General features: G+C 41.3%; 2 protein-coding genes across 6 annotated transcripts in view; both read left to right on the plus strand.

The window, feature by feature from the left end:
• The window catches only part of esyt2b (extended synaptotagmin-like protein 2b), a 38,800-nt gene extending 25,168 nt beyond the window's left edge, over positions 1-13,632 (plus strand). The window contains exons 14-23 of one of the 4 annotated variants that reach the window (XM_005448932.4): positions 733-834; positions 4,965-5,039; positions 6,475-6,561; positions 6,671-6,820; positions 9,020-9,372; positions 9,649-9,747; positions 9,968-10,099; positions 12,100-12,205; positions 12,321-12,370; positions 12,481-13,632. In XM_005448932.4, coding sequence (XP_005448989.1) covers positions 733-834; positions 4,965-5,039; positions 6,475-6,561; positions 6,671-6,820; positions 9,020-9,372; positions 9,649-9,747; positions 9,968-10,099; positions 12,100-12,205; positions 12,321-12,370; positions 12,481-12,550 — 1,224 coding nt within the window. In that variant the 3' untranslated portion in view covers positions 12,551-13,632. Of the gene's footprint in view, positions 1-732; positions 835-1,486; positions 1,550-4,964; positions 5,040-6,474; positions 6,562-6,670; positions 6,821-9,019; positions 9,373-9,648; positions 9,748-9,967; positions 10,100-12,099; positions 12,206-12,320; positions 12,375-12,480 lie in introns of those variants that run through there. The other 3 variants (XM_013277448.3, XM_005448933.4, XM_003439226.5) reach the window with 3 other exon arrangements.
• A 633-nt stretch (positions 13,633-14,265) lies between these two features.
• ncapg2 (non-SMC condensin II complex, subunit G2) lies at positions 14,266-26,726 on the plus strand. Of its 2 annotated transcripts, none has more exons than XM_013264302.3 (26): positions 14,266-14,686; positions 17,150-17,332; positions 17,520-17,634; positions 18,031-18,188; positions 18,337-18,471; positions 18,594-18,688; positions 18,766-18,922; positions 19,026-19,118; positions 19,333-19,458; positions 19,769-19,948; positions 20,117-20,269; positions 20,476-20,698; positions 20,795-20,892; positions 21,762-21,932; positions 22,013-22,083; positions 22,210-22,360; positions 22,877-23,050; positions 23,153-23,269; positions 23,760-23,912; positions 24,675-24,774; positions 25,119-25,321; positions 25,413-25,547; positions 25,681-25,784; positions 25,865-25,965; positions 26,056-26,155; positions 26,252-26,726. In XM_013264302.3, exons 1-26 carry the CDS (start codon positions 14,609-14,611, stop codon positions 26,301-26,303), a joined length of 3,426 nt encoding a protein of 1,141 aa, XP_013119756.1. In that variant the 5' UTR covers positions 14,266-14,608; the 3' UTR covers positions 26,304-26,726. The 2 variants fall into 2 exon arrangements, with proteins under 2 accessions (XP_013119756.1, XP_005448986.1); XM_005448929.4 differs by having other exon boundaries at positions 14,267-14,686; positions 21,759-21,932.
• The last annotated feature ends 165 nt before the right edge of the window (positions 26,727-26,891 follow it).

Below are 26,891 nucleotides of genomic sequence, written 5' to 3' on the forward strand. Positions count from 1 at the left end.
GAGTGCCACTCCTGTGACCTAAAAAAAGGAAACCAAGATTGTGGAGGATATTTTCTTGACACACTTTGGGTTCCTTAGTACCAAGTGAGCATCGTTTAAACTCCACAGACGACTTGTTGCTGACTATGTCCATCTCTTTATGACCAGAGTGTACCCATCTTCAGATGGCTGCTTCCTAGATGATAACACACCACGTCACAAAGCTCAGATCATCTCAAACTGGCTCTGTGAAAATGACAATGAGTTCACTATACTCAAATGGTCTCCACAGTCACCAGATTTTTTATGTAGTGGAACAGAAGATTTCCATGATCGGTGTTCAGTCAGCCAGTCTTCAGCAACTGTGTGAAAATATCATGTCAGTATTTAACAAAAAATCAGACGAATGTTTCCACCAATTAACGCTTTCCTGAAGCCAAAATGGGGTCTAACTTGGTACTCACAAGGTATACCTAATAAAGTGTCGGTAAAGCTCAAGGATTCTGTGTTAGGGCTATAATGGTCAATATTGTTTTGCTTTGTTAGAGGATAAACTTGAACCTTCAAAATGCTGACTAAATGTATTTTTGAAGTTTATGTGATGAGATTAGAAAATGTTTTATAATACCCAAATTGGTCAAATTGACCTCTTGTCTGATATTAGTTTGTTACCTTTATTACATAAATACTTTAGCTCTTTCAGTTCTCATAACTTCACCGTTTCCTCTTAATTTTCTTTCCTCTTCACCCAAGAGCGTCTTCTCAGGCAGCTTAGGCTGTGGAAACTTAAGTGAGAGGAGAGCTTCTGGCCTAGTCTTTTGTGAGAGCAATACTTCAGAGTATAAAACAATATGTGTGAGTTCCCCCGGTACTTTTCCACCTTTATAGTGCTAGTGCTAGCATTAGCAGTATGCAATGTTGGGTTGGGTTGAACAATAACAGGAGCCGGTGCAAACATGAATCTTAAAGCATGCGTTAGCTGCATGGTTGTGTTGGAACGTTTACTGAAAAGTAACCATTAACATGAGGCAGACACTTCACTTGAAGGACTCAGCTATACTATGCCTGCTAGTTAGCCTGCAGCATATTCTTCTTAATCAGTTGCTTAGTTCAAGGCCAGAGTATAAAATGTCAGGAGTACAAAGAGCCCGCTGGCAGAGCTCATAATGATGTTTCACATTAGTGCATAGCTGTACAGATACAGAAAGTCTGTAGCTTGATAAAAAAAAATACATCCAGCACCTTTAAGTCTTCCCTATAGGCAACATCCTCATTATTCTGACATATGTTTTCATTGTTAGCTCTCTGCCCTGCTACAATATCAGCCCAATCTCTGCTGTGTCTGATTTATTTAACAGTTATCCATGCTATTCATATTTCAGCACAAATTTCAACATGTTTTTTGTGGGCTTTTTCCCCCCCTCATGTCTCTGAACCATGCCGAGTCATTCCCGTCCTACTAACTGTGGGTGTGATTTTCTCCCCCAAATCTCCTTGTGGCTTAAAGAGCAACCTGTCAGATTTCACCTATGACGGGTTGAAGCAAGTCTCAGTCTTTAAGGCCCTGAAGGTAATGTGGGAAAAATGGACTGCATGTACAGAACGTACACCCTGTGTCTCACCTGTGCCGGTCCTCAAGTGCACCATCCAGAGTCATGTGATCGTGATGGCTATCAGACGTGCAAAGTGAACGTGCAAAGTGAACTGTGGGTTTTGAAAAAATGTGCATGAAGATGGATGATCGCACTGACCGTCTGAGCCTTTGTTGTGTCGTCCTGAATCGTTGTCATATTTTCCCTACTTTTGCATGCAGACGTATAACATTGGTTTCGGGTTTTTCTAAAGTGAAGTGATGGTTCACTTGATGTTATTTGTGTTTTTACATTTTGTTTAAAAAGGCAGTTAACAATGGAGCATCTATAGAACAATACAGTTCTGAGAACACCTTTTGTGCCTTTGTGTTGAAGAACCTGATCATGTTAAAGCTCAGGAATGCAGGATAAGGACTAGATGCTCGTTGGGCCAGCATTTCCACATTTCTTCTGCTGTAGCTCATATTTGCCTGACAAATGCACAGATAAAGTAGACACTAGGTAGTGACACAGATTAGTCTAAGTAAATGTTATGTGAATGCAGCTGTGAGGAGACTGGTAGAAGTAGAAACCGGCTTTCATTATCTTGTTTACCAGTGATGACAACAGGTGATCTAGTGTGTTACAACAGAACAGTTCATAGCAGAGATTAGTTTCAGGTTACACCATTCCAAAAATCAGTGTTGCATAATTCTAGTCAGGACGAGTTGTTTCCTTTTATTTACCTTCCTACTTCTAGGAAGTTTAAAGCCTCCTATTGTATCACACTGACTGTGACACTCCCTTTGTTTGATATGAGCCAGTGAAACTCACTGAAGCCTTGTGCTGGGGTTTTAGCAGGTGCTCCAGGGCAGCAGGAGTACACTCCTGATTGTTGTTGCACTCAGTCATTCAGTCTGTGTCACCGTGACAGCAGGGCCGGCTGCTAGCTGGATGGTAGACTGAGCTGCTGCATCTTATTTTCTTATTAATGACTTTAAAACCACTGTGAGTCTGACACCATTTTACGTTTTGTTTCCTTCAGCCTGTCCATGCTGAGATAAAAATCTATTCAAGTGAAATTGTTTTTGTGGGTGCTTTACCAATATAATGACTTAGAGTTTAAAGCATTGGAAGCTGTGGGAATTATAGGGGTCACCAGCCAGTCCGGACAGCAAGATTGACAGCAAGGTTGCTGAAAAAATAGAGCTAATACACCATGCTGCCTCTGTGTAGTAGGTCACGTGTTAAATCTTAATGGGCACATGTCTCCACATGTTTGTAATGCATGCAGAAAACAGGAGGAAAGAGCAGCAAGTGCCAAAAAACGTCTGCACTATTTTCACATGTGTGTTTAAGACAAACAAGAAAAGAAGCAAATGCTCTAGGACACATTTCACACCTGACTTATTTACATTTGCACCTCAATGAGAGTCTGAGGCCCCGATTATGCTCCCTTGTGATTGTGGACAGCTGAGGACACCAGGGATGCTTAGCTGTTTTTATTATACTACTTTCTTGACCGCTCACAGAACATATGCACAGTTGGTGCCCATGCAGTGTAGAGTCTGTGCGGACGGGTCATAAAAAGATGGTGGGTATAGTTATATCTGCACACTGTGATTATAAAATCTATGAGATGAAGATCTATATGTCCTCACATGTGCATGAAGTATAGCATGAGTGTAATGGGACTCCCTAATGCACATACCCCGTGCTGATTGGCTCATATGTTTCATGTTATTTAAAAAAAAGATTTGATTTTATTCTTAGTTATTATTTAATTTGAAAAAATGTAGAAACATATATGTGATTTGGTTATAGGTTAATATGTATCGTTGTAGGCTGTAAAAGTTTTTATAATAGACGTAATGTAAAATCTCTTACTGTTTCTGTTAGTGCATAATAGAATCACTATGAGCATCGTGTCACAGTCTGAAAATGATACACACAAAATTCTGATTCTCATTTATTAATAATTGAGCAATAATAAACAGCAAAACAAAGATACTTCATACAAAATCAAACAATGCATGTCAGACGTTTAATCACCATTGCTGCATCTTCCACTGTCTGACACCGCATCAGTCACAGAAAGCTGTTTCCTCCTCCAATAACGTCAAAAAAGGAAACAGAATCAGTCAGTTACAACTGAAAAGATACAAACTGTAATCCAGCAGAGGAGAAGAGATTTTCTCTAATCACACATTTAAACTCATGCGTGATGAACGAAAAACAAAAGAAAATGGATAAAGAGGAACGGCAGGGTTTCTGCCTTCACAGAAAGAATTCATTTCGTTCACAGTACACTTTATACATAGAACACAGAATATCTACTATGTAGACAAAAGTACTAGGCTACCTACATTTTACACCTAGAGGAGCTGCTTGATCATAGAAACCCATGAAATGAAGCTCCCAGCATACAGTTTATATGCTGATATTAATGCCAGAGGAGGATTTGGACTCTTATAGAGCCAGCAGAGCATTCGCAGCTATTACACACTATCCTCCTCAGCAGTCAGAGACCCCGCTCTGTAACTTTACATGCTCATTTACTGTATGGCTGACTTGCTGTGATTCTTAAACACTTCCACTTTGCACAATACCCCTACAGAGATGATCTGAAGTAGGAAAAATAAATGTCGTGAACTGATTTGTTGCAGCGGTGGCATGTTGTTAAAGCACCACCCTTGAACTAAGCGAGCTCTGTAGAACGACTCGTTCTTTCACAAACGCTTGTAAAGATAGACTGCATGCTTGACTTTATACACCTGTGGCTGTGGGGACTAAAAACACCTGAATACAAAGATTAGGAGGTGTGTCCCAATACTTTTGGACATGTAGTTTAAACAAGTTAAAAACAGATATTGTATGAATTATGTCAAACCTTGTGAAAGTATTTCTGTGTATTTCTGTTCAATACGTGGTGCGTTAAAGTGTCTTTATTATCAGCCTGCATGTTCAATGGGAGGCTTAATTGTAATGCTGGTGAGAAACATTTGTCAAACTCAAGTGGCATCCTCAAGAGAAAGGATTAGATGATGGGAAAATTAAGGCTTTTCCTCTGTTGTCACAGACTTTGGCCTGGAGATATGTAGGGTATTATTATTCTGAGAGGAATACTGAATAATACGTGGCTGTCAAAGCCCAGCATGCTAAATTTAGCCCGCAGAGGAGACAAAGCTCGGCTGTCTCCTTGGTTGCCGCTCTGCCTGCAGCCCTGCTTGTCAGAATGTACGGTAATGCTCCTTCCTGTTTGAACTACAGGCTCTCTCACCATTGTGTGCTTGGTTGAGTCTCCACTTGAGCTGCTGTTTGAATGTTTGAGTGCAATTATGTTGTCCCTCAGTTGATTTTTGTGCCACAGTGGGGTACATGGCGCTAACACTCTTCTGTCTGATTCTCTACTAGTCTGCTAAGAAGAATACCAGCGACCCCAGCCCCTATGTTCATTTCAGAGTTGGACATAAAACACTTGAGAGTAAGGTGAGTCATAGAAGTATCCATTAAAGTTATTATGCTGTGTCATTGTATCGTGGCTCTGTATTCCTGGAATGTCGTGTTGATTTTTTATTTTTTTTTTCGCAGTTGTGCATTTTATTCTGAGAATAATGTGTCACTTAGTAAGTCATAAAAACGACTTCTGGGGAATCAAGTTGTTATATGTAATTACTATTTGAGGCGTTCTTTTAGCGATATACTTCCTTCTGACTGTAGCATTAAAAAAGAGATAAAATGAAATTGTTGTTGTAAAATAAAGAACATTAAATGAGGAATTGCTACCACCAACACCCAGTAACTGCACAGCTTAAGAGCTTTCAGTCTGACACGATGATTGGCTGTTTCTCACGGGAAATTTCTATCCTAGCATTCAGAAGGGAAATGTAAACGAGGAAGATCTGCTGGACTGATTTTACTGCAGGCATGAGCTGTTGGTTTACTGCGATGGAGCCTGTTTGCACTTATGAAAGTGTTTGAGTATGAACACAGTCCTGCGTTCATATTCAAACTGGCTCTGTGCTCCAGGACTTTGGATTTAAAATGAAGCAATGAAACCATGAGCCGATCCTCAGCTTCAGTATGAGGGTGTAGGAATGATTGATTTAACACCTCTCACCCAATTACTTCCTCTCAAAAAAGTGAAACACACTTTTTTGAGAGGAAGTAATTGGGTGAGAGGTGTTAAATTACTCATTAGACCCTAATTTAGACAGACAGAGGTTTGATGTAGATCTGCAGATGATTAAATTACATCATTAAACTTTTGCTGAGTTGCATGGTTAGAGGGGGCTACTGGTTCAAATCTCTAAATTTTCCAAGTTTTCTCTTAATAATATTCTCATAAAAAGAGAAAAAAACTAAGTGAGAAATCAAATCAAATTCAAAAGTTTGTCATTACATTTGGGATGAAAGCGGGACACCGGATTTATTGCTTTTGTGTAAAATGAACCCTGTGGCACTGTGTAATCTTAATTTGAACTCTGTGATTGCATGATTGTTGACACATGAGTCATAAAAAAACTCAGCCACATTTTTAGATTCACAAACTTCCAGTCCAAGCCAAGAAATGTTTTTTGGATTTGCACTTTTAGATCTCTTTATCAGATCATCTTACATCTTCAGCTTATGTCACATGACTGATACAGTACAGTGGTAAAGTTGGTAGTTTAGCCATAAAAATAATCTCTCCTCACTTAGTGTGAGGTGTTTGGTTGTCTGGGGTTAAACGTATGTAAAATTGAATAATCGGGCTTTTTAGAAACCTCAAGTTGTAAATCAAGTACTGTTAGGGGTTTAAAAGAAGACACAGAACTGCTGGAGTAGAGAGTAGAAGACCAAGCAGAGGATGTTATATGAGGCATAAGATCAGATTTGTCATTGTATTAACAACCAGCAAATGGCTACTTATCTGCCCATAAAGATCCGGTACAAGACTAAGGAGCCCCTGTGGGAAGATTGTTTTTCATTCCTGGTCCATAACCCGAGGAGGCAGGAGCTCGAGGTGGAGGTAACTCTTCAAAATGTCACTGACAACATCTGTTTTCTTTATAAGATCGTACACTGACACAGATTAAGTAACTGACATTTCTAAAAGCAGATCTTTGCTTTTTGCACAGGTAAAAGATGACAAGAACAAATGCACTCTGGGTAACTTGACGGTGCCTTTGAGTAGCCTGCTGGTGGAGAAGGACATGACGCTGAATCAGCGTTTTCCCCTCAAGAATTCTGGGCCCAGCTCCACCGTCAAACTTAAGATGGCTCTGAGGGTAAAAACAGGCTGAATCTCTTCTCACTGCTCCTGTATGCATTAAGGATGGATGGGTTATTCATTTCAGGCTTAGGAGACCAGAACAGATGTTCACAATCTGTTAATTCACATAGAACTGACTGATACAGTATGTCTAAATTAAAGATACAGCGCATTGAGTATGTAATAAATTGGAAAAAGCTTACAATAGTGATAGATTTACCTCTATAAAAATCTAATTTCTAGTCCACGACCAGCTGAAGTAACGGCTGGGTTCATTCCATAGGAAGTCAGTCAAATCTGAGAAAAGCTCCCAGCTGAATCCAAATGCTGGACACTTTAAAGGCCCGGCAGTTTTTATAGTGTTATGCTTTATAGTGTCAGTTGGAGCTGGTTAGTTAGCAATTAATCCAGCCATGTCATGAGGTTGGTTGAAAACGTTTTATCTGACGCATTTTAGACTAAGCAGAGAAAAGTTAGCGGCAAAGGTTTGGTTAATAATCATCATATTAACCAAACCTTTGGTTAATATAAATATAATAAGAGAAAAAATCCAACTGGAATTAACGACCTCTGTGGCTCCTCTGAGTATTTATATTTAATGCAGTATATTTTGACTGGTAATGCCGGGCTTTTTGGGACGTTTTTCAGCAACACTGTCTTTACTGCAGTTGCTGGAGTGTAAACTCCCAATTAAGAGCAGAATAGAGCCGCCTCACTGCCCTGAAAGCCCGACTTTCACAAAGTGTGTAAACACAAAACAGTGACTGTTCTTGCAAACTGATTTTTACTTAAGTGGCAACCTGGCTAGCTTCAACTGTAAACAAAACTGTTAACTGGATGTGCTGATTGCATGTCATGTTTGAGAAGATAAACTGTTTAATTTGTTTGCAGTACATCACAGTATATCTTATATAGACTGTGAATTTTGGGAATATTCTGATTATATTTTTTTTCCTGTGATAATGATTATCATAATAATTCAGGAAAGAGAGTGGTCCTGCATACTCTGAAGCCTGTTAGGGTATTTGCTATTGATTACTGCTGTCAGTGTAGCAGTTACAGAGTAGTTTGCAACTCTCCCTACAGGGAACAAAGTGACCCGGCTCATTTACTGAGTTCAGCAGCAGACTTTGAAGTTTGAGAGTCGATACATATATGAAAATGACTCGGCTCCGTAACATGTTCCACATGTTTGCAGGTTCTAACTTGTGAATGATGCAGTAAAAGACAGTCAGGTTGGGATTGACCTTTTCACGCAGGTGTGTGTCTTTATCAGCCCATCAGTTGCAAAGCCAACAAGTCGCGTGTGTAACATTCCTTCAGAGATGCCGTTCAGTGCAGATTTTTCTAACTGCAGGATGACGCAGAAACAGCCCTGGTGTTTAAGTGCAGTTCAACAAGTTTAAATAAGAAGCTGCAGGATTCACATTTATAGGGAACTGTGATGTCAGCGTGTTTGACACTCTGGAGGAATATTTCCAGGATTCATTTGTGAGTCTTCCGGAAAATCTGAGACTCTGGAGTTGATTTATTTCTCTTTTATTTAGTCAACAGCATTTTTCACTCTGAAACTGTGGGGCTTAGTGGCTTAATGAAAATTGGAACAGGCGTAGCGTCATCTCTGCTGTCACGGCATCACCGCGCTGAAAATTGAAGTGAGATTCTGATTCGATTGCTGTTTGTGCTGTAGACGTTTTCACGATGCGCCGCTAAAATTATATCTCTTTGCCTGAGGCACTAAATCCAGTGATTTGACAGTTAGTCTTTGGTGGTTTGCCTCATTGTCATCCATAGCTTAGTTCAGCCTTAACTAAAGCCATTACATACTGCTAATGAGGATATTTTCTCCTGTTCCCATCTGGGAACACAGGAAGCTGTAACAAGCAAACTGCATTGCCCTTCTTGAGACCAAAAGGAAGTATATTATACTGAATCACTGGGATCCAATTAAAAAAAGGAATGCAGCTGCATCAAAATACTGACCTGCTCTAAAACAGTTTCTCCATATTGAAGCACAACCAACATATCAAGACATTCAGAAGAGAAATTAATTTGCAGACTCTTAAAAAAACATAATAAAATTTTTTAAAAAAACACAGTTTAGAAAGGTCTGCTAAATTTAGAGACTTTTCACAGGAAATGACAGCACTTACATTAACTTTAACTTCTTATTTTCTATTCTCAATCGACTAAACATCTTCATGTCTTTCTCTAGATCCTGTCCTTGGAGAAGCAAGTGTCCCCAGACCAGCCTTCTTCAGTCCAGGTCAACAAGTCCGGCGTGCCACAGGCACCCCCAGCCTCGTCCCTGAGACCATCAGCCTCAGATTTGCCGCTGCCTCCGCCCACGCATTCACATCCTATAGGAGCTTCTACTCTCACCCTCAAGGACAGGGACGGCGAGCCGTACGGAGCCAGCCATCGCTCCAGTACCACCAACCTGACCACCGCCATGTCAAGCTCCCAGAAACACCTGCCGCACAACAAGTCCACAGCCAGCCTGGCATCGGATACCTCCCTGCCTATTGCCACCGTGGAGCTTCAGCAAAGGCTTCATCAGCTGCAGAAGTAAATGGCAGATATGATATATTACTTTTATTATTGTTTATTTTCCAGCTTTTCCAGCTTGGCTCATCTCAGGGTTTCTTATTGTTTTTCGATCAACTTCATTTAAATTCTGCTGTGGCCTCCATCTAAATGTCATCGTGATTTTTGAATATTCATCTTTATAAATATTTTATCAGCCTACCCGTCAAACAATTAATCAGTCCCTGTATGCATGCACTTTGTAAACTCGGCCGCAGCGCCTGGACGTGACACTGACTGACTTTGGTGTGTTTATAGTGGCTCGACCCCCAGCCAGTACCCCCTGGGTGAGATCCAGCTGACTGTTCGACACAGCTCCCAGAGGAATAAACTCATTGTGGTGGTGCACTCCTGCCGGTGAGCTCCAAACTGCTACAATACACTGAATTTACACAAAGTGGTTTGAAGGACTTTTTGTTTTTGGGTTCTTTGTGCCATTAACTTGAGTTTGTGCAGATTCATCCCTTGGTATTCAAATCACTTTCTTTCCTGTGGAGCTGCTAACTGTAAAGATTTAACAAGCAACATGTGCCTGGCAACATGTGAGTGAAAACACATTTGTCCTGTGTGTCCTCAGCAACTTGATAGCCTTCACCAAAGACGGCTCGGACCCCTTCATACGCCTCTATTTGCTGCCTGACAAGAGTCGGACGGGGAGGAGGAAGACAAGCACAATGAAGAGGACTCTTAATCCTGTTTACGATCAGACGTGGGTTTGCATCAGTACTTGTTGAGATGCCTTGCAGATTTGTAACGTAATGTGATTTTTGAGGATCTGCTGTTTTGCTTCACCTGTGTCCGATTGTTACAAGCTCTGAGAACATTTCTGCCTTTAGCTGCAGTTATGCTGCTGTATTAATTTGATAACTGGCTGTGTTTTGAGAGTCCTTCAAAGCTTTCCTTTTATTTCCAGTTTTATTGTTCAGTTATATTTTCAGGGTCCTTTTTGAACTCAGACACGAAGCAAGGGTGCAGTTGCGGAATATTTTATTTTTTCTAGCAATAGAGCTATTTTATTACTGAAGAAAAGAGCTTGCACAGACGATATGACCCTGCTGAGCTGAGATTCGTATCACATTCGGCCGCTGTGGATCCATCACCTCAAGTTTCTGTTTGTTTTGGACACTTTTGTTTGCAGTTGAGCTTCAGTGCTCAGACTAAATCTTTTGGCCTCATGGATGAAACCCGATCGCATCATTCAGCTCCTTCGTGTAGGCTGGAGTTAGCACGTCGGTGCTTTCCTAGTCCCGCTGACTATTGATGCAGTTGTATTGATTATCAGCCATCTTGAGCCTGCAGGGGTTTTCAAAGTTTTGATGACTTAGTGCAAACTTAGAGAGCCAGTATGCCCATGTCAGAAACACTTGATGCTGGTTTGCAGTTTAACTATTAGCGGGGGAGGCTGATGAAATTGTTAACAACAGCTGTGCAGTGGCTAGAACAGAAGACTTGAGGTTAAAGAGAAAGAGATTATGGACTCACACAAACACTTAAGCACCTGCTGGCACTTACTTAAACTCCACTGGCACCATGTTGAAATCACAAATCAGAAATACCAACTTATCTGTCTCTCCACAATGTGGTTAGCAAGCCAAACAAACCACGCAAGGCCTCAAGTTTACACTAGTATATGCTGCTTTGTTGTGAATTCAAAGTCAAATAATTTAATACAGTTTGCAAATTTCTTTGACTTACCTTTTGTTTAAAGGACCAGAACAATCCCCATATTTGTCATAGTCTGGCCACGGAGCCATGACAAAGACCCAGTTTCAACCCATTCAATCGCCTGTTTATCCATCCATCCGTTTTTTGCTGCTCTGTTAGTCAAAGCAGTGATACCCAGGCCTCCCTCTCCAGGGCCACCTTCTCCAGCTCTTCCAGATCTCTCCAGCATGTCCTGGATCTGCCCCATTGCCTCCACCCAGTAGGACAGTACACATCATCCATGATGCATCCCAGTTTGATAGTTGAACTATCTCATCTACCTTCTTTTTGTGTGGATGAGTCGCAGCTTTACTCTACCCCCCTCTCAAATGAGCCAAAGGCTGAGCCAGACACCCTTCGGAGAAAGCTTGTATCTGTGATCTCTTTCTTTCAGTCGTTACCCAAAAGCTTGTGACCATACGTGACTGATTAAGCCCTGTCCACATGTAAAACAATTCATTTGTCACACATCAGTTTGTTTGTTGACAGTTGGTCACTAGTGGACATCCCCGGCTCCAGTTTCCTTGGCATCCCTGTACTGTATTTACCACCTTGTCTTATATCAATCGACAGTATCCTCTCATTGGGGGTTACTTTCATGGCTTGCCCCAAAGTTGAGAAAAGTTTAACTTGGAGCCCGTCCACTTTGCGCCGCCAGCTACAAAGTTGCTAAGTGTCTTTGTTTCTGTTCACCACATCGCTGTTAGTCCCCACTCTCTTTAGTCAGCACTGTCTGAATCTTTAGGCAGCCGTAGAAATTGCATGGTGCTAAGTGGATGGAGAGCAAGGTAGCGCAAAGCCTGAGACAAGCAGCTCTTAAATGCAGACCGGCCGGGTGGTCCCATTTACACTGATTAACTTCACCCACCAGGACCCTGCAAGAAAATGCAGAGGGACAAAAGGGAAAACGTAGAGAAGGCCCAGACAATGACCACACACAATCTGGATTTTATGCTAAACATAAAAAGTGTATGCTTATGTTTGTGTGCGTGTGTGTGTTCGCAGGTTTGAGTTTAGTGTATCTATTGTGGAGCTCCACAGGAGAACTCTGGATGTTGCTGTGAAGAATGGAGGGAGCATCCTGTCCAAACACAAAGGGCTTCTGGGAAAGGTATCTCCTGCAGGTTTTCCCTCTAGTGTAGTTTATTACTTTTCCAGCCTTCACTCCAGGTGCTGATTCTAAACATTTCTTGTTCTTTTTCTTTGTTTTTTGCCTAAAATTGCAGGTTCTGGTGGATTTAAGTGGAGATGACATAGCAAAAGGAATCACACAGTGGTAAACTAGCATTTTATGTTTTTCCTGTGCAACATTGAGTTGATTCTTGGGGGTAAAAAAAATGCTAATTTCTGTCCTTAAATATCTAATTTCATCATTTTCTGTTGCAGGTATGATCTAAGTGAAGATGGTTTGTCGTCTCAAGCCACAAAAAGTATCCAAGACCCCGTCGTCACGTAGTGGCACCACCTCTCTGCTGTAACATAGTTATCTTGTTAACCTAAGGGCACATCCTTCTGTTGTATTCATATATAATTTCCATTTAGTTAACAGGAATAATTTCAGCATGTTTAGTTTTATTTTTGTCAAAATTTCCTGTTAATCTTTCATGAGCCTGATTGGAAGATGTTGTAAAATATTTTAATGTGTTCAAACACACTTACTGCCTTGTCTCTGTTTTCAGTGTTTTAATGTAAATATATATAGTTATAAGAATTTGCAGGGGTTTTCATGGCATTATACTTACCTTGGAGGAGTCGTGTTGAAATCTGTCACGATTCTTATGACTTTGTATCCGGTTTGTTAAAATGTGAAGAATTTTCATTTGTTGTCTGAGAAAACTCTAACCAAAGGAATTGATGCACACAAATGTAGGCTTAAGTAGCAGTCCTGATTTGAGATTTTGATTTTCCTTTGTCACCCAGTGTTGATTGATCGCTTACCTCTCGTTATAAATGCTTGATTACGAACATGGAATGCTGATATGCAAAGAATAAAATGACTGCTGTGCTGTGTATATTTTAGGAGATTTGTGCAATAGTGGTTGATTCTGAATGAGACTTGGGGACATTTTAGGGCTATGAGCAAGCTCTGTGCATTATGCAAAGGATACTTGAATAAGGGTTTGACTGTTTTCAAACCAAATGTAAGTTGAAAAAACTGAGAAACATGAACAGGGACAACAGTTTTCGCATTTTATGAGCAGGGCTGCCAGAGTCTGTGTGAAGATCATGCATCTGTGTCATGCTTGTGTATGTTTTTGCCATGCAGTTATGAGTTTCATGGGAGCTGTTAAATACATTTCTGGTTATCTATCCTGTGCCTTAAAAAAACCCACACAAATATAATTTACTTGCCTTCTTAATGTTATTATTTTGGATGGCTTTTGATGAATACATGTTTTATCTTGTGAAAGTTGGTGTGCATTTTTTATTACCCCATTTTCATGTGCTTCTGTGATGTTCCCCAAATTTTGCAACTTTGTTGTGTTTAAAGTTGTGTTTAAATTTGGAATATGAAAATCAAACGGATGATGTCTTGTATTTTGGTCTCGTTTGAACAACAAGATGTATTTGCTAAGTTTCAGGTTGGCTGAAGTTCAGGAGGTGGAGCAGGTCATATGGGAAGGTTAACAAGGACCAGTGCATTTAATCTAAGCTGATATTTTTTTAGATTAGTAGTAGCAATTTAATACCATAATACAAAGGAGCTGGTAGCAAAACGATGCCAAATGGTACATGAATTCGCAGCATTAATCTTAACGTTTACAATCAACTATATATTTACTTTTGACCTGTCGCTTTCTGCGTACCTAAAAAGCAATTAAGGGAATTTCCTAATTGTTTTTTTTTGTTTGTTTTTTTTTATCTTCAGTTGGCATTGACGTGATTTTTTTCGAGTTGTCCTTTTTCCGATTATTCTGAAATCACTTGAATGCATAGTAAATCTAGCAAAGACTGAATAATAAACACTTTGAATTACGATATATTATGTGAGGTTTGGTGTGCGCCTTGCAAAGAAATTTCTCTTGACTGGGGTCTAATCCACAATATGAATCATCCACAGAAAAAGAAATACGAAAATGTCACTCGTTTACGCTTTTTGAGACACAGAACATCTGTAGTGGTTTGCCGCCATCCAGTGGCAAAAGCAGAGAATTGCAACTGTACGTCAGCGTCGAAACAAACGTGATGACGTGTGGAACCGACTTTATCCAAATTTGCGCGGGTTTACTGTTGTTATGGCTTGCTGTCATTTCACTGTTTCCTATTCACAAAAGCCTTACTAAAAAGGTAACGGACGAAGGAAATGCTGCTTAATTCAAATGCGCATCATTGTGAGCCTTAATACCACCCAACCCGGCGTCTGCAATTAGCACTTTTGACGGTAACGACAAACGGACTGCCATATTTGTTGTTGTGGAGTTGTTACAGCGAGACAAGCTAACGCTACAGCGGCTTCATAGCAGCATTACAGGAAAACTTACGGTTACCTCGGATCGCTTTGGAAGCAGGAATCATGTCCAAGCGAGAGGCATTTTTAGAAGCAACCTGTAAAGAAAATGTGGAGGACTTTCTTCGCTTTATTCAGCTTCACGTAAGTAGCTAACTCAATGCGAGTTAATCCTAAAACACCCAGAAGCGTCTCCTGTTTAGCCTCTTTAACACAGCTGTGAGCTGTAAGTAGTACAGGAAAGTGTTCAAGTCAGGTCCTAAACATGAGATGCAAATAATATGGTTGCTGTGTTCACTATTAAATGCTATTTAAAGTTTAAGATGCGGAGTGTACTCATGGGGGGTTATAAAAAAAGGAGTCCAGTTATTTGAAAATGCTTGTTTCGATCCCAATTTTGACAAACTGTTACTGTCTGTAAAGTAAGCATTTTTCCCTCCTACATGTTTTTTTTTTAATACCCACCAAAGAGGTTTTGGCTTTACACCAAAGGAAAAGTCACCAGGACGACGATAAAAAATCTTTCAGACTATTTTTTAATAGGCTTTGATTTAGTCAAGCATAAAATATATCAGAAATATCAAGAAAGTGCACGCACTCCTGTTCAATAAGCTAAGACAGACTCATCGTGTTAAGTCCTGTTATTATTAGGTACACCTTGCTTTTGCCTTCAGAAATGCTTTAATTATTTGTGGCAGAGATTTAAGAAGATGATGGAAATATTCCTCAGAGATTTTGCTCCATATTGACATGACAGCGATGCACAGTTGCTTTAGATCTGTCAGCAGCACATCCATGATAAGAATCTCTTGTTCTACAACATCTCAAAGTTGTTCTATTGGACTGAGATCTGGTGACTGTTTGGGACATTTGAGTGCAGTGAACTCACTGCCATGTTCAAGAAAGTAGTGGGAGGTGATTTGAGCTTTGTGGCATGGCAAGCAGCCATCAGAAGATGGGGACACTGTTTCCATAATTGGATGGAGATGGTCATCAACACGACTCCAGTAGCTGTGACATTTAAACCATACTCAACTGAAGCTGATGGGTCCAAAGTGTGCCAAGAATATATCCCCCAGGCCATTACATCACCAGCAGCCTGAGCCATCGATGCAAGGCAGGATGGATCCATGCTTTCATGTTGTTTATGCTAAATTCTGACCCTACCATCTGAATGTCACAGCAGAAATCGGGACTCATCAGATCAGGCAACGTTTTTCTGATCTTTTACTGTCCAATTTTGGTGAGCTTGTGCAGATTGTACCCTCAGTTTCTTGTTTTCGGCTGAAAGGACTGGCAGCTGGTGTGGTCTTCTCCTGCTGTAGCCCATCTGCTTATGGTATGACGTGTGGTGCATTCAGAGATGCTCTTCTGCATACCTTGGTTGTAATGAGTGGCTATTTTACTTACCGTTGCCTTCCTATCAACTTAAAGCAGTCTGGCCATTTGCCTGTGACCTCTGATGTCACCAAGGCATTTTCACCCAGAGAAATGCAGCTCACTGTAAAGCCTAGAGATGGCTGTGTGGTAAAATCTCAGCAGATCAGCAGTTCTGAAATACCCAGACCAGCCCGTCTGGCACAGACAACCACGCCAGATTCAAAGTATTTTAAATCACCTTTCTTCCACGTGCTCATGCTCCGTTTCAACTTCAGTGGTTCATGTTGTGTGTCTACATGTCTAAATGCACTGAGTTGCTGTCATGTAATTGGTTGCTTCACAAGCAGCCTGGGAAAAGGTACAGGGAGGAAAACCCCCAAACTGCAGGATACAAAGTTGATGTCATGCAACGTTAGTATATAAATATAATTTAAGCCCAACTTTAAAGCAGAGACGCTCTGCCCTTCCTGAATCCAGCTGAATGCTCTGCAAATGTACTCTTTTATAGCTGTAGGAGGCCTGTACTCTGAAATAAAAGTGCTCAGTTTTACACTGTGAGGTCTTTAAAATGTGATGGAGCCCAATGATTAAAGGGTTTTGAATGTGAGGAGGACAATTTTAAATTCTACCTTTGGTTTAACAGGGAGTCAATGGAGAGAAGCCAAAATGAGAGAAACATGACCTTTCTTTCTACTTCCTGTCAGTACTCACACTGCAGCCCGAGCTGAGGCTTTTCTCAGAGTTATGTCACAGATGGATAGTAAGCAATCACACCACGCAAGTCCACAAGTGTTACAGAGAGGCAAGGCAAAACCACCCAGCATAATTTATTGATAATAAGCCTGTTTAACCCTCATGTATAGTTCATATTTGATGGCTTCGCAGTATAATTTGGGTCAATTTTGACTGGAGCCAGGGATTAAAAAAAGGAAGAAATTTGTCCTAAACTAACTCTGACTCAGCCTGGTGAGAAGTAAATTGTGGATTTTTATGGAGAGATAAAGGATGTGCTGAAAGGTATAAATAAAATGTGCATAATAGCATCCTGATCATCCTGTTCTCTCAAATATCTTGTTTTAATAAACATGGAGGTCACAATTGACATTGGAATTATAGTTTGATTAAACAGACAAAAATCATTTCTTCAGGTATTATATTTTTATTAAATGTACAAAACATGTGGCTGTCCAGTCAAAGCTGTGCCTGTCTGTCTATAAATCTGAGCAGAAGGACAAAGCTGAGCCCTTCGATGTGGAGGAGGTGTTGCAGGAGATGCCCAGAGAGCAGAGAGAGGCCCTGTGGAGGAGACTGGCATCTCTGCTTCGGGACATCCTGCTGGAGTTTCCACCAGAGCGCTGGGAGGGCAGGGGGGAGGAGGAGGACATGCAGGAGGAGCCCACTGCAGACTCTGTGAGTAAAAGGATCAGCTCACTGACCCCATGCTTAGTCTTTGTCAGTGATATTATTCTAATATTAAGAACTAGATGTATGCAAAGCACTCCTATGTTGATGTTTGTAATATCACATTGCTTTTAAGTTTTTTGACGTTTTGCTTAATTGTATTTTTTAACATCTGGTGCATTAACTTTTTTCCCAGAAACACGCTGTGGCTGTTGTGGACGGCGTGACGCTCGTCTCTACAGTGTCTCTGCAGGTTTTACAAGACGATGACCCCTATAGCCCCCTTCTGGAAATTACCCGACGTCTTCACGGTGAGTGTTTATGTTTTTTGCACATTTTTATAGCAAATGAGTTGCATATGATGCTCTTCCCATTCAGATAGATAGATATTTATACCTAACTTATAAATATGTACATTATAGAGCTTTGATTATCCTGTAAGAGTAGAAAACAGCAATTATAAGTACCAATCCATTTACCAGTTATGAAAAAACAACCTGAGAAACCATCATAATTGCTCAGTTTATGAGATGAATCGTGGACGTTTCAGTGAAAATGCTTTTATTCTGCAATGAGGCCAGAAAGTCACATGTTTTACCTTTGCAGTCTAATTGCCATGTGAGGATCCTTGCCTTTTCAGAAAAGCTTAAATAATAATAAGCATCTGTGTGTGTGTGTGTGTGTGTGTGTGTGTGTGTGTCCTTCAGATGTACTGGTGTCGCTTCCTGTCTCAGAGGCACCTCTGCAGAACCACATCCACGCACTGTGTGAGGCCTGGTGGAAGAAAGGGCTGCAGGAGAAAGAACGGTTTGGGCGCACGGCTTTCTTTGTGTCTCTGCAGAAGAGCTTCATTCTCAAGAAACCAGTGAGTGTAACCCCTCAGTCACATGTCAGCTCCTCAGCTCTTTCAGCATGTTTTCACTCTGAAAGAAATGTTTTCCATCAGTAGCCAGTGCGTCTCACAGCAGTCTGCTGATAACTGGTAACCTTTGTGATCTTTTGTCTCTTGTCAGGGAGCTGAGATCCAGAGAGTGTGGAGGCTCCATGACGTGCTTTTGAGTCTTGACTACACATCAGAAGAAAACAAGCAGATAATCGACTTGTTGCTTCAGTGCTTTCACCGCCCTGCTCACATTAGAAACGATGATGTGAGTTATGCTCAGCCGCTGTGTGCTTGTTTTCACGATTCACTCCCTGCTTTATTTATTTATTTTTATCATCGTGGCTTCCCTCTCGAGCTGTCAGTCTGATGATGTGTATATTGTCACAGGGAAAGCGATTCCTGGTGTTTCTTTTCAGCTGGAACATCAACTTCATCTGGGTTATTCACGGCACAATCAAAAACCAGCTGGAGTTTTACAGCAAGTAAGAACCCCACTCTTTTCTCGCCGACACGCTCACTTTTCTTTTCATGTTAATAACAACTAAACTCTTCCATTCAGGCCCATGACTACTCATATTGCAGAGATCTACTTCAGAGCATGGAAGAAGGCTAGTGGGGAGTTCTTGGAGAAGATCGAGAGCTTATGCATTCAGGATTTTATGCAGAACGCGATCTTCCTTCATAGATCTTCTCCTGTGCATTCCAAAGTCCGACAGGTAGACTGTAAAATAAAAAATTTGCCTGTTTTAAAGATGTTTTTTTAGTCCTCATATTCATCGTATGCAATGTCATTCTCTGCTCTCTTTGTCTCATATGCAGATTGTGAGCTATTTCCACACGAGGAAGGACTGCCGCAACGTGGACAAGATGCTCTATAATCTCTACAGGCCCATACTTTGGAAAGCTCTCAGTGTACGCGTCCTTCATACAGGTTTTATCCTCACTTTCAAGCAAAAAAAAAAGTAGAATATTATTCATTAATAAGGAAGATCCACACATTTAAGTAAATACAGACCAGTTAAGATTATATGCACAGTCACTCCCAAAAGGCCCATCGTGAGCCAGCTGAACCCTGAATTTGGGGCATTTAATTCTAATCTAATATGTTTCTGTTTGATTTATTCAGGCTCCTAACTTTGAGGTGCGTGCAAATTCCACTTTGCTTTTCACTGAGGCCTTCCCATTTTACGACCCGAGTGAAAGCAACGAGAAGATAGACGAGAACATTCAAAAGCAACTGGACACAGCAATGGTGAGAATCTCTCAAACCCCCGCCAGGCCTTAAGGGAATATTTGGTGTATCTCAGTAGCACAAAGCATTTCTAAGGTAGCGCTGTCTGAGCACAGACAGAATACAGGCACACCTTCATTTTAGCACGTGCACTTCAAACTATGACAGAAATTTCAAATGGTTCCTAAAAGATGAGAAGATGAAAATGAATTTGTAATTTTACAGCCAAATTACAAAATAAGTCGAGGCGGACTGTATGGTCTTTATGTGGCTTTAAAGTCAGCTTAAAATGGCAACAACAATCGTAACTGTCACTTATTGTCATCCCCAGAACCTCCTTGATGATCCTCACCCGACAGTGCGCTCCAACGCCACCCTGGGTGTCTGCAAGATCCTGGCTAAATGCTGGGAGCTCCTCCCACCTACAATCATCACAGACTTCGCGAAGAAGCTGGTGGCGGAGCTGGCGGCTGACAGTAGCTCCCCTGATGTCCGCTGCTCAGTGTTCAAGGTGGAAAATGTGGCTTCTTTCCCTTCCTGAAAGAAGAGAAAGAAATCGCTGTCGTGACATTTTGCCAGTATTGAGTTAATTATGCAGAATAACTGTCGTTGGATTTGCATGAGTCATGGATAATTTACTTAATGACTTGTGGTTTGTGTAATTACCCTCCTTCTCCAGTGTCTGACTATTGTCCTGGACAACGCTCTCAGCCATCCACTTCTGGAGAAACTCTTACCTACTCTCAAATACAGCCTTCATGATAACTCAGAGAAAGTCCGGATAGCTTTCCTCGACATGCTTATGAAGGTCAAGGCAGTGCGTGCTGCTAAGGTAATGTATGTGTAGGTTTTTTTTAAAAGCTTAAACAGGCTGTCGCTGTGTGACGTTGCTATGGAAGCTTTTTAAAAAAAATATTTTTGGATACAAGGGAAAGTTTTGAAGACATTTACTGTCCTTCATTGAAACAGAGGAATCCAAAGATGCCTGTTAACACAAATTTTACTTCTCATTTATCTCCTGCATCTACCAATCTCCAGTTCTGGGACGTGTGCAACATGGACCACCTGCTGGCCCGCCTTGCTATTGACTCACACTCGGTTTCCAAGCGTATCGTCGACTTGCTGTTCAAGTCGTTCTTCCCGGTGAACGAGTCGGAGAAGGAGTGGTGTAACCGCTGCATCACCCTCATCCAGATGAACCCCATGGCTGCCAGGAAATTCTACCAGTTTGCTTACAGACACACAGCACCCACTAACATAAGTAAATGCACAGCAACGCAACAAAACCTGATTTATTTTTGCATGCTGTGTTTTTGGTATTTAAAATTTGCTTGTACCATTTTATCTTCTCGTCCAGTAAAGCTGATGTTGGCCATTCGTCGCGTCCTGAACAGCTGCATCCAGGTTGACTGTGACATGACTGACATCAATGACAGCAACAAAGAGAACAGCGCAGTAAGACGGAAACACACAGATTGACTTTAGGACAGGGGAAGCATCTCCCAAAATTTAGCTTTTGATTTTTATAATTTAAACCATTTTATGTGCACGCATTAAGTCAAATCTGAATTTATTTAGATGGTATTTTGATTGATTGAAACAATAGACCATGGAAGTATGTATATAAAAGACTAATATCCCCACCTCGTTGCCACCCACTGTTTGTTTCCTGTTTTAGCAAACTGGCTCTTGCTGTTTTTGTTTTTCACAGTGAAAAGTGTCCGTAATTAGAATAGAAAGTGTAGTGCTTAAAAAAAGCTGCATCCACAAACTGAATGAGTGCCTCACACAGACACCTGCACATGAGTATTAATATATAAAAAAAAAATAGTAAAGATTTACTCAAAAACAAAACAAAAAAAACTGAGCAGAAACTTCTTGGACCAGCTGTGCCATTAACTCCATAGGAAGCATTATTATTAGTCACATAATTACATTAAAACACTTCAAAAGCCACAAATGGCACAAACATGTCTCTAAGTCCACATCATTGACTTTAATTAGTGGAGGGGAGGCCTAGCAGACAGGTAGTGGCTACAGCCGCCTGTGTTGTCAGTCAGAGGAGCCCTGCACTTAATAATTCATTATTTTAAGCCTTGGCATAATATAATTGAAGGAGATGTGTAAAAATAACCACCCATGCAGTTATCAGGACTTCACAGAGGTGAAATTCTTTTGGTTCCAGGGTGTAAACATGTTTATTTCTGCTGTAAAGGGTTAAATCCAGCCTCGTGTGGCCACTAGTGGAACTGCAGAGATAAGAAGAAAATGTGCTGAAACACGGGCTCAGGCTGTGTCCTCTGTGTGTTTGTTCATCTCAGCAGGCGTCACCTGCCTTGTTGGGGAAAGACATGGCCATCGTGTCCAGTTTGCTGGAGGTCGTGGTCATCCTGTGGAGAAGTGTCTCGAAAGCCCTGAAACAAAATGAAGAGGCCCAGAAGTATACTTGTGCCAAGTTTGGGTCTGTCATGTCCAAGTATTTCCAGGCCTTTGAGGTACATCCACTGCAGTGTGGTGCTGTTGGTTTTTTTTTTGTCCCCTGAATAAATCTAAGCAGTCATGATTTGTTTTCCAGGATGAGCGAGCTACTGTTCCTCTCATACAGCTGGCCTCGTTTATGCCCCCGACCGCAGTGCCAATGTTCAGGTGAACAGCTTTTTTTTTTTTTTTTTTTTTTTTTTCCTGACTCAGATTTTTATGTTTTTGTTGCTTTGTCTTTTACCAAAAAGATCCTGGATAATCCTCTCCTTCATCCTGCTTTCTTACTCCTAGCTGTGGAGTCATGTCCAGACTAAGGAGGATGGACTCGGGAGCTGCTCCAACACAGTACAGCCAGCTGCTCGACTGCATCTGTAGCTGGGGCCAGGCTGCTAACATCCTCGAGCTCATCACTGACTGGCTCACAGACTCCCTGCCCAAGAAGGTAGTCACTTTATGCCATGCCTGACATCTTTGCAGTCTTCTTTGTCTGTCTCCAGAACACACAAGTTTAAGATTAGACTTTTTAATAAAGCTTATGATTACTGCTGGATCAGGTGACCCTGAAGCTCCCCTTAGATATACTGCTCTTTCACTCCTCTTGCATTCATCTACAATGACTGCCTCTAACTTTTGACCTCTCTCTCACAAAGTTTGTGTTATATCTTGTTTGTTTGTGGTCTCTCTGTGCTCCTCTTCTTTCATCTTTTATTTCCTTTCGTGACAGATTGCTGTTCTTCCACGATTTAACTTTCTGTCAAGAGTGTTCTTCCTCCCCACTGTCACCAAATGTTTGCTCACAGCATTGTTGGGTTCTCTCTGTACTATTGTAGAAATTGGCACTCAAAAGTAAAATGAAATTAGTTCTGAATGTAATTTTTTTTTCTTTTTTCATGAAAAGAAAAGTTAGATTTTCTATTCTTTTTAAAAAAATGTTCTCCTTTTTTGTGGTCATCTTGAGGACAAAGCGACCAGTGGTCGAAAGGTGTGCATCATGGAGACGGTGGAAGCCAAACCCGACCTGGCGCTGGCTTACCTGGAGCACCTTTTCAGCCACACTTCAACACGTGAGAAGGTCCTGGCTCTCGGTCCGAAACCACTGAAGCAGCTGCATATAGTTCTGGGGAACTGGAAGGTATTATGGATGTCATTCAGTACAGTATTTGAACTGAATGACAGAAAAGTGTGAACGGTTCCTCCATAAGAAGTGTGTTTTCTGTCATTTTTGTCTCCATAGTTGGTGCTCTACAGTCATCTCAGCTCCACCACAGAACACCCCAAACATGCCAGCGTGGAGACGGCACTGAGCGCCTTCAAGCACCACGGCCGCCTTGGCGCACATCTGCAACATAACGTGAGGCTTATAGCACTTTCTGTCATTAGACTCTCCACCTTAATAGTTAATATTTCAGGCAACACTGGACTGTAGTAACACATCTGTAGTAAGCCGTCGCATCCCAGAATGCAAAGCTTACCTCATGGGAAGGCTTTTAGCTCAGATTTGCAGCAGATATTTTGTTGTTATGTTGGATCAAGTTCTCACAAACTGCTCTGGAGTTTGTTAGGAGCTGGACTGAGACTAACTCCTTCAAACGGTCTCAGCTCAGGTGTTTTGGTCTACACCTGAGTGTAATTACCGTGTTCGCATCCGCAGGAATGACCTGCGCCAAAGGGGAAAACGAGCCAGAGTTTGATTTAAAAGGCGCAGGTGTGAAAACACCATTAGATTTGTGAGCTAAATGTGGCCATGGGTTGATTTTTTTTATTCCCCTGCCCCCCCTCTCGTTAATTGTGAAAAAAGAATAAAAAAAAAAAGAAAATGAAACCTTTTCTCTCTCTTTCAGCTGTCAGATGGCCGTGACTACCTGCTCTCTCTGGAGCATGTGGCTGCATGGGTAGCCGACAGGGTGCTGCCCTTTCTAGCGAAACGTAGCGATGATGACAGCGAGGACTCTGAGAAATCTCAGCCACAGCCGCTGGCTGCAGAGATAACCGAGGTGAGCTCCACAGTTCATTTTGTGAACATATGTTTATATCACGAGCTACTTTTTTTAGCAGGGGTTTGAAAATATTGAGGCATTTAATTTGTTCAAATAAGGAAAATGTGTGTGGTTTCCATTAAAAGGGAGACGAGACTCTCGTTTCCATTCTGCACAAATGTGTGAATTAGGCTCACATGATGGGTCATCAGCCTGTCTGTTTAAAGAAATACCTATTAGCTATTTCAAAGGATAGCAGACATAAATTCAGATGTGAGGTCTGTTTGTGACGAATGGTTGTGGTTTACGTGACGAGTAAAGTCAATCCAAGCAAAAGATTTCTGTTACAGGCGAATTAAATCACATCTCCTCATGCATAAATTGCCACTTTCGATTGTTAACTCACTCATTTTCACCCGGGCACACAGAGCCGAGGCTGAGTTATGTTGTTATCCAGAACATTAGGTTTTTGTGGAGCCTTTTTTCCTCCTGCTCCCAGGACTTTCTGTTCTGCTTGGTAAATTTAGACTCTTCATTGATTGTTCTGCCTCAGTCCACACACACTCTGTACATGCCTCCTCCAGTTAATACTGCCGTGGTGAAATAGCTTTATTATCTCATTTTAGCATTATCTGTTTGTTTCCGTGTTTTTTTTTATTAGCCTGTCACTGCGAGTGTTGAAAATAAACCTGCTTGTGTTGGACATAAAAATTAGCATTACGCTAACGTGTAGAGTGGGTGTAATCTCTATGTGTTGTTTTTGTTTTGTTTTCTTCACAGAGCTTCCTGACAGTATGCCGTGACGTTTTGCTCGTGGGTTTGGGTGATGAGACATTCAGGGGTCAAATCCTACACCTGTGCTCGCTCATCCTCCTCTCAGGTGAGCGTTTCAGATGGTCTGCATGTCTGTAGGTACACTGAGAAATGCCAGGACTTTTGTTTCTCTGAAAATAGCCTACATCACCCAAAGTAGAGAGTTGCTCCGCATGGTTTACAAAGCATCATATTTTTAATGACATCAAATGCAAAATGTATCCACATGTCTACTCTTCTCTTCCTCCCATCGCGTTTTCATGGAAAACGGGGAGAGTGGGAGGTAAAACGTTGCACTGGTTTCCCCGGAGCAGTTCTACACAACTTAATAGTTCAAAAAAAAGGTTGTTGAGAAAAACTGACGAAAATTGAAGATTTCGTAATGAAATTAACGCTGCTTTGTGTTTTCAGAGGCGGGCTACCTGTGCATCCCTGCAGTGTTGCCAATTTTGAAGGAGGTGGCAAACAGCTATGCATCTGAGGACAGCAAGGAGCCTGAGGAGAATCAGGAGGATCCAACCACTGTTATTTTAGGTGTGGTGTCTAACATTTTCCAGAAGATTATAGAGCTCTTGGCCCGTCGCCTTAGGAAGGATCCAGAGGAAGGAAAACAGGTTTTTCAAAATTTTTATTTATTAAAGTCTCTGATGGACCTGGCTGTTCCGGTAACTGAGCTTTAACCTCTCTCTTCCTGCTCTGATGCAGCTCTGTCAGTCAGCTGTTCCCGGTCTGACGGACTTCCTCCAGGTGGCCCAACTCTGGGACCGAGCACCTCTCAGCGGGGTCTTCTCTACTTTATTTGCTGTCATCGTCGTGGAGAAGAGACATTTGCTTCAGAAGGTGCGAGCTGACAGAGGAGGGTAGCAGCATAATGGAAGCACTCAGATTATAAACAGTTATCCTGCATTTTCCGAGACTGATGTGGGACTTATTGGAAAATATTAATGAGCAGCTGTGTTCGTGTTTTTTAAAGATTGAGCATCCTGAGGCGGTGATCATCCCAGAGTCAGTGGACGACATGCCTCCTTTGTCCAGGATCTTGCTGTCTGTCATCCTCAAGTCACAGCCTGTTACCAGGTCAGTATTGAAAGTTTCTTTTCATTAACTTCCATGAATGAGTATTCCAGAGTTTAATGGTTTGCTGTTGCTTCTTTTAGGGCATTTCTGGCAGAGGTCTGCACATCTGTGGATTCTGAGGCCATCGGCAATCTCGTTGAACTCGCAGCCGTCCTGCACGTCTTGGCGGTCATCAAACACGGTGAGCTTCCACGACCAAAAAACGTAAAACTTCAAAACTGAATATTTTTCCCTCTGTTCCTAACGACACATCGTACTTGCTGCCTGTTAGCCGGACAGTCTAAAGCGGGCTTGAAGAGCGCAGCTGTGTCTGTCCAGCAGCAGCTTTACAAACATGCAGTCACCTTTGCAGACAGTACAGACGTCCAGAGGTAAGCGAGGAGGAAATCTGATGTTTTTGTTTTGATAACTTGTGAATAATAATAATAATTAAATTTGGCTAATCGTCTTTTTTTTCCCCCCAACAGGGTTATTTATGAATCTTCTGTGAAGACTTTGAATGAGATTCTGCATTTATGAGTTCCAACTTTAAAAGAAAAAAGGTTTCCGTGTAATGTATTTTCTGCTTTATTTTGTTTTGCTTGGTCTGCTTTCCTGAAGGTCGATCTTCCCCAGCCACCTTTGTTTGAAGGGTTTGGATTAATACCAGGAATGCAAAGTTTCCAAGGCTCGCTAAACTCCTGCATTGTATTTATTTCTTGATGGCGTACGTTACTCAGTTCGTGTCTCAACCTTTCTATATTTATGTTAACAAATACAGATTGAGTACTTGACTTAAGAAATATGGTGGGACTTTTCTTTTAAGCTTTCACTCGCTTATATTTTTTTGAAAACAATTTGAAATGCATATTTTCATCGTATGTCTGTTTATGTGTCTGCTGTTCTGTCAGCCTGCAGTTTGCTGCTAATCAGAATAAAACAGACTGTATCAATCAGCCTAAATTTGATGTTTATTTCCTCCTCAGATGTTTTCTTGCCCGCGCAGCACTTTGCAGAGTAATAACAGAGAAAACAAGCTGTAAATCATCCTCTCACTTCCTTTCATTCTCAAAGAGAGAACCGCTTCCATTTTCAGACTTTACATACAGTTCTTAAATATTTGTTCAC

The sequence above is a fragment of the Oreochromis niloticus genome, linkage group LG9, assembly GCF_001858045.2.
Source record: "Oreochromis niloticus isolate F11D_XX linkage group LG9, O_niloticus_UMD_NMBU, whole genome shotgun sequence".
In the NCBI taxonomy this organism is placed as follows: Eukaryota; Metazoa; Chordata; class Actinopteri; order Cichliformes; family Cichlidae; genus Oreochromis; species Oreochromis niloticus.

Bases quoted from the DNA above. Each gene is read 5' to 3' on its own strand.
- ncapg2 (XM_005448929.4), top strand. From the start codon at position 14,609: ATGTCCAAGCGAGAGGCATTTTTAGAAGCAACCTGTAAAGAAAATGTG. The intron at 19,949-20,116 runs GTGGAAAATGTG...CTCCTTCTCCAG, and splicing joins TCCGCTGCTCAGTGTTCAAG to TGTCTGACTATTGTCCTGGA. The intron at 22,361-22,876 runs GTAGTCACTTTA...GGTCATCTTGAG, and splicing joins CAGACTCCCTGCCCAAGAAG to GACAAAGCGACCAGTGGTCG.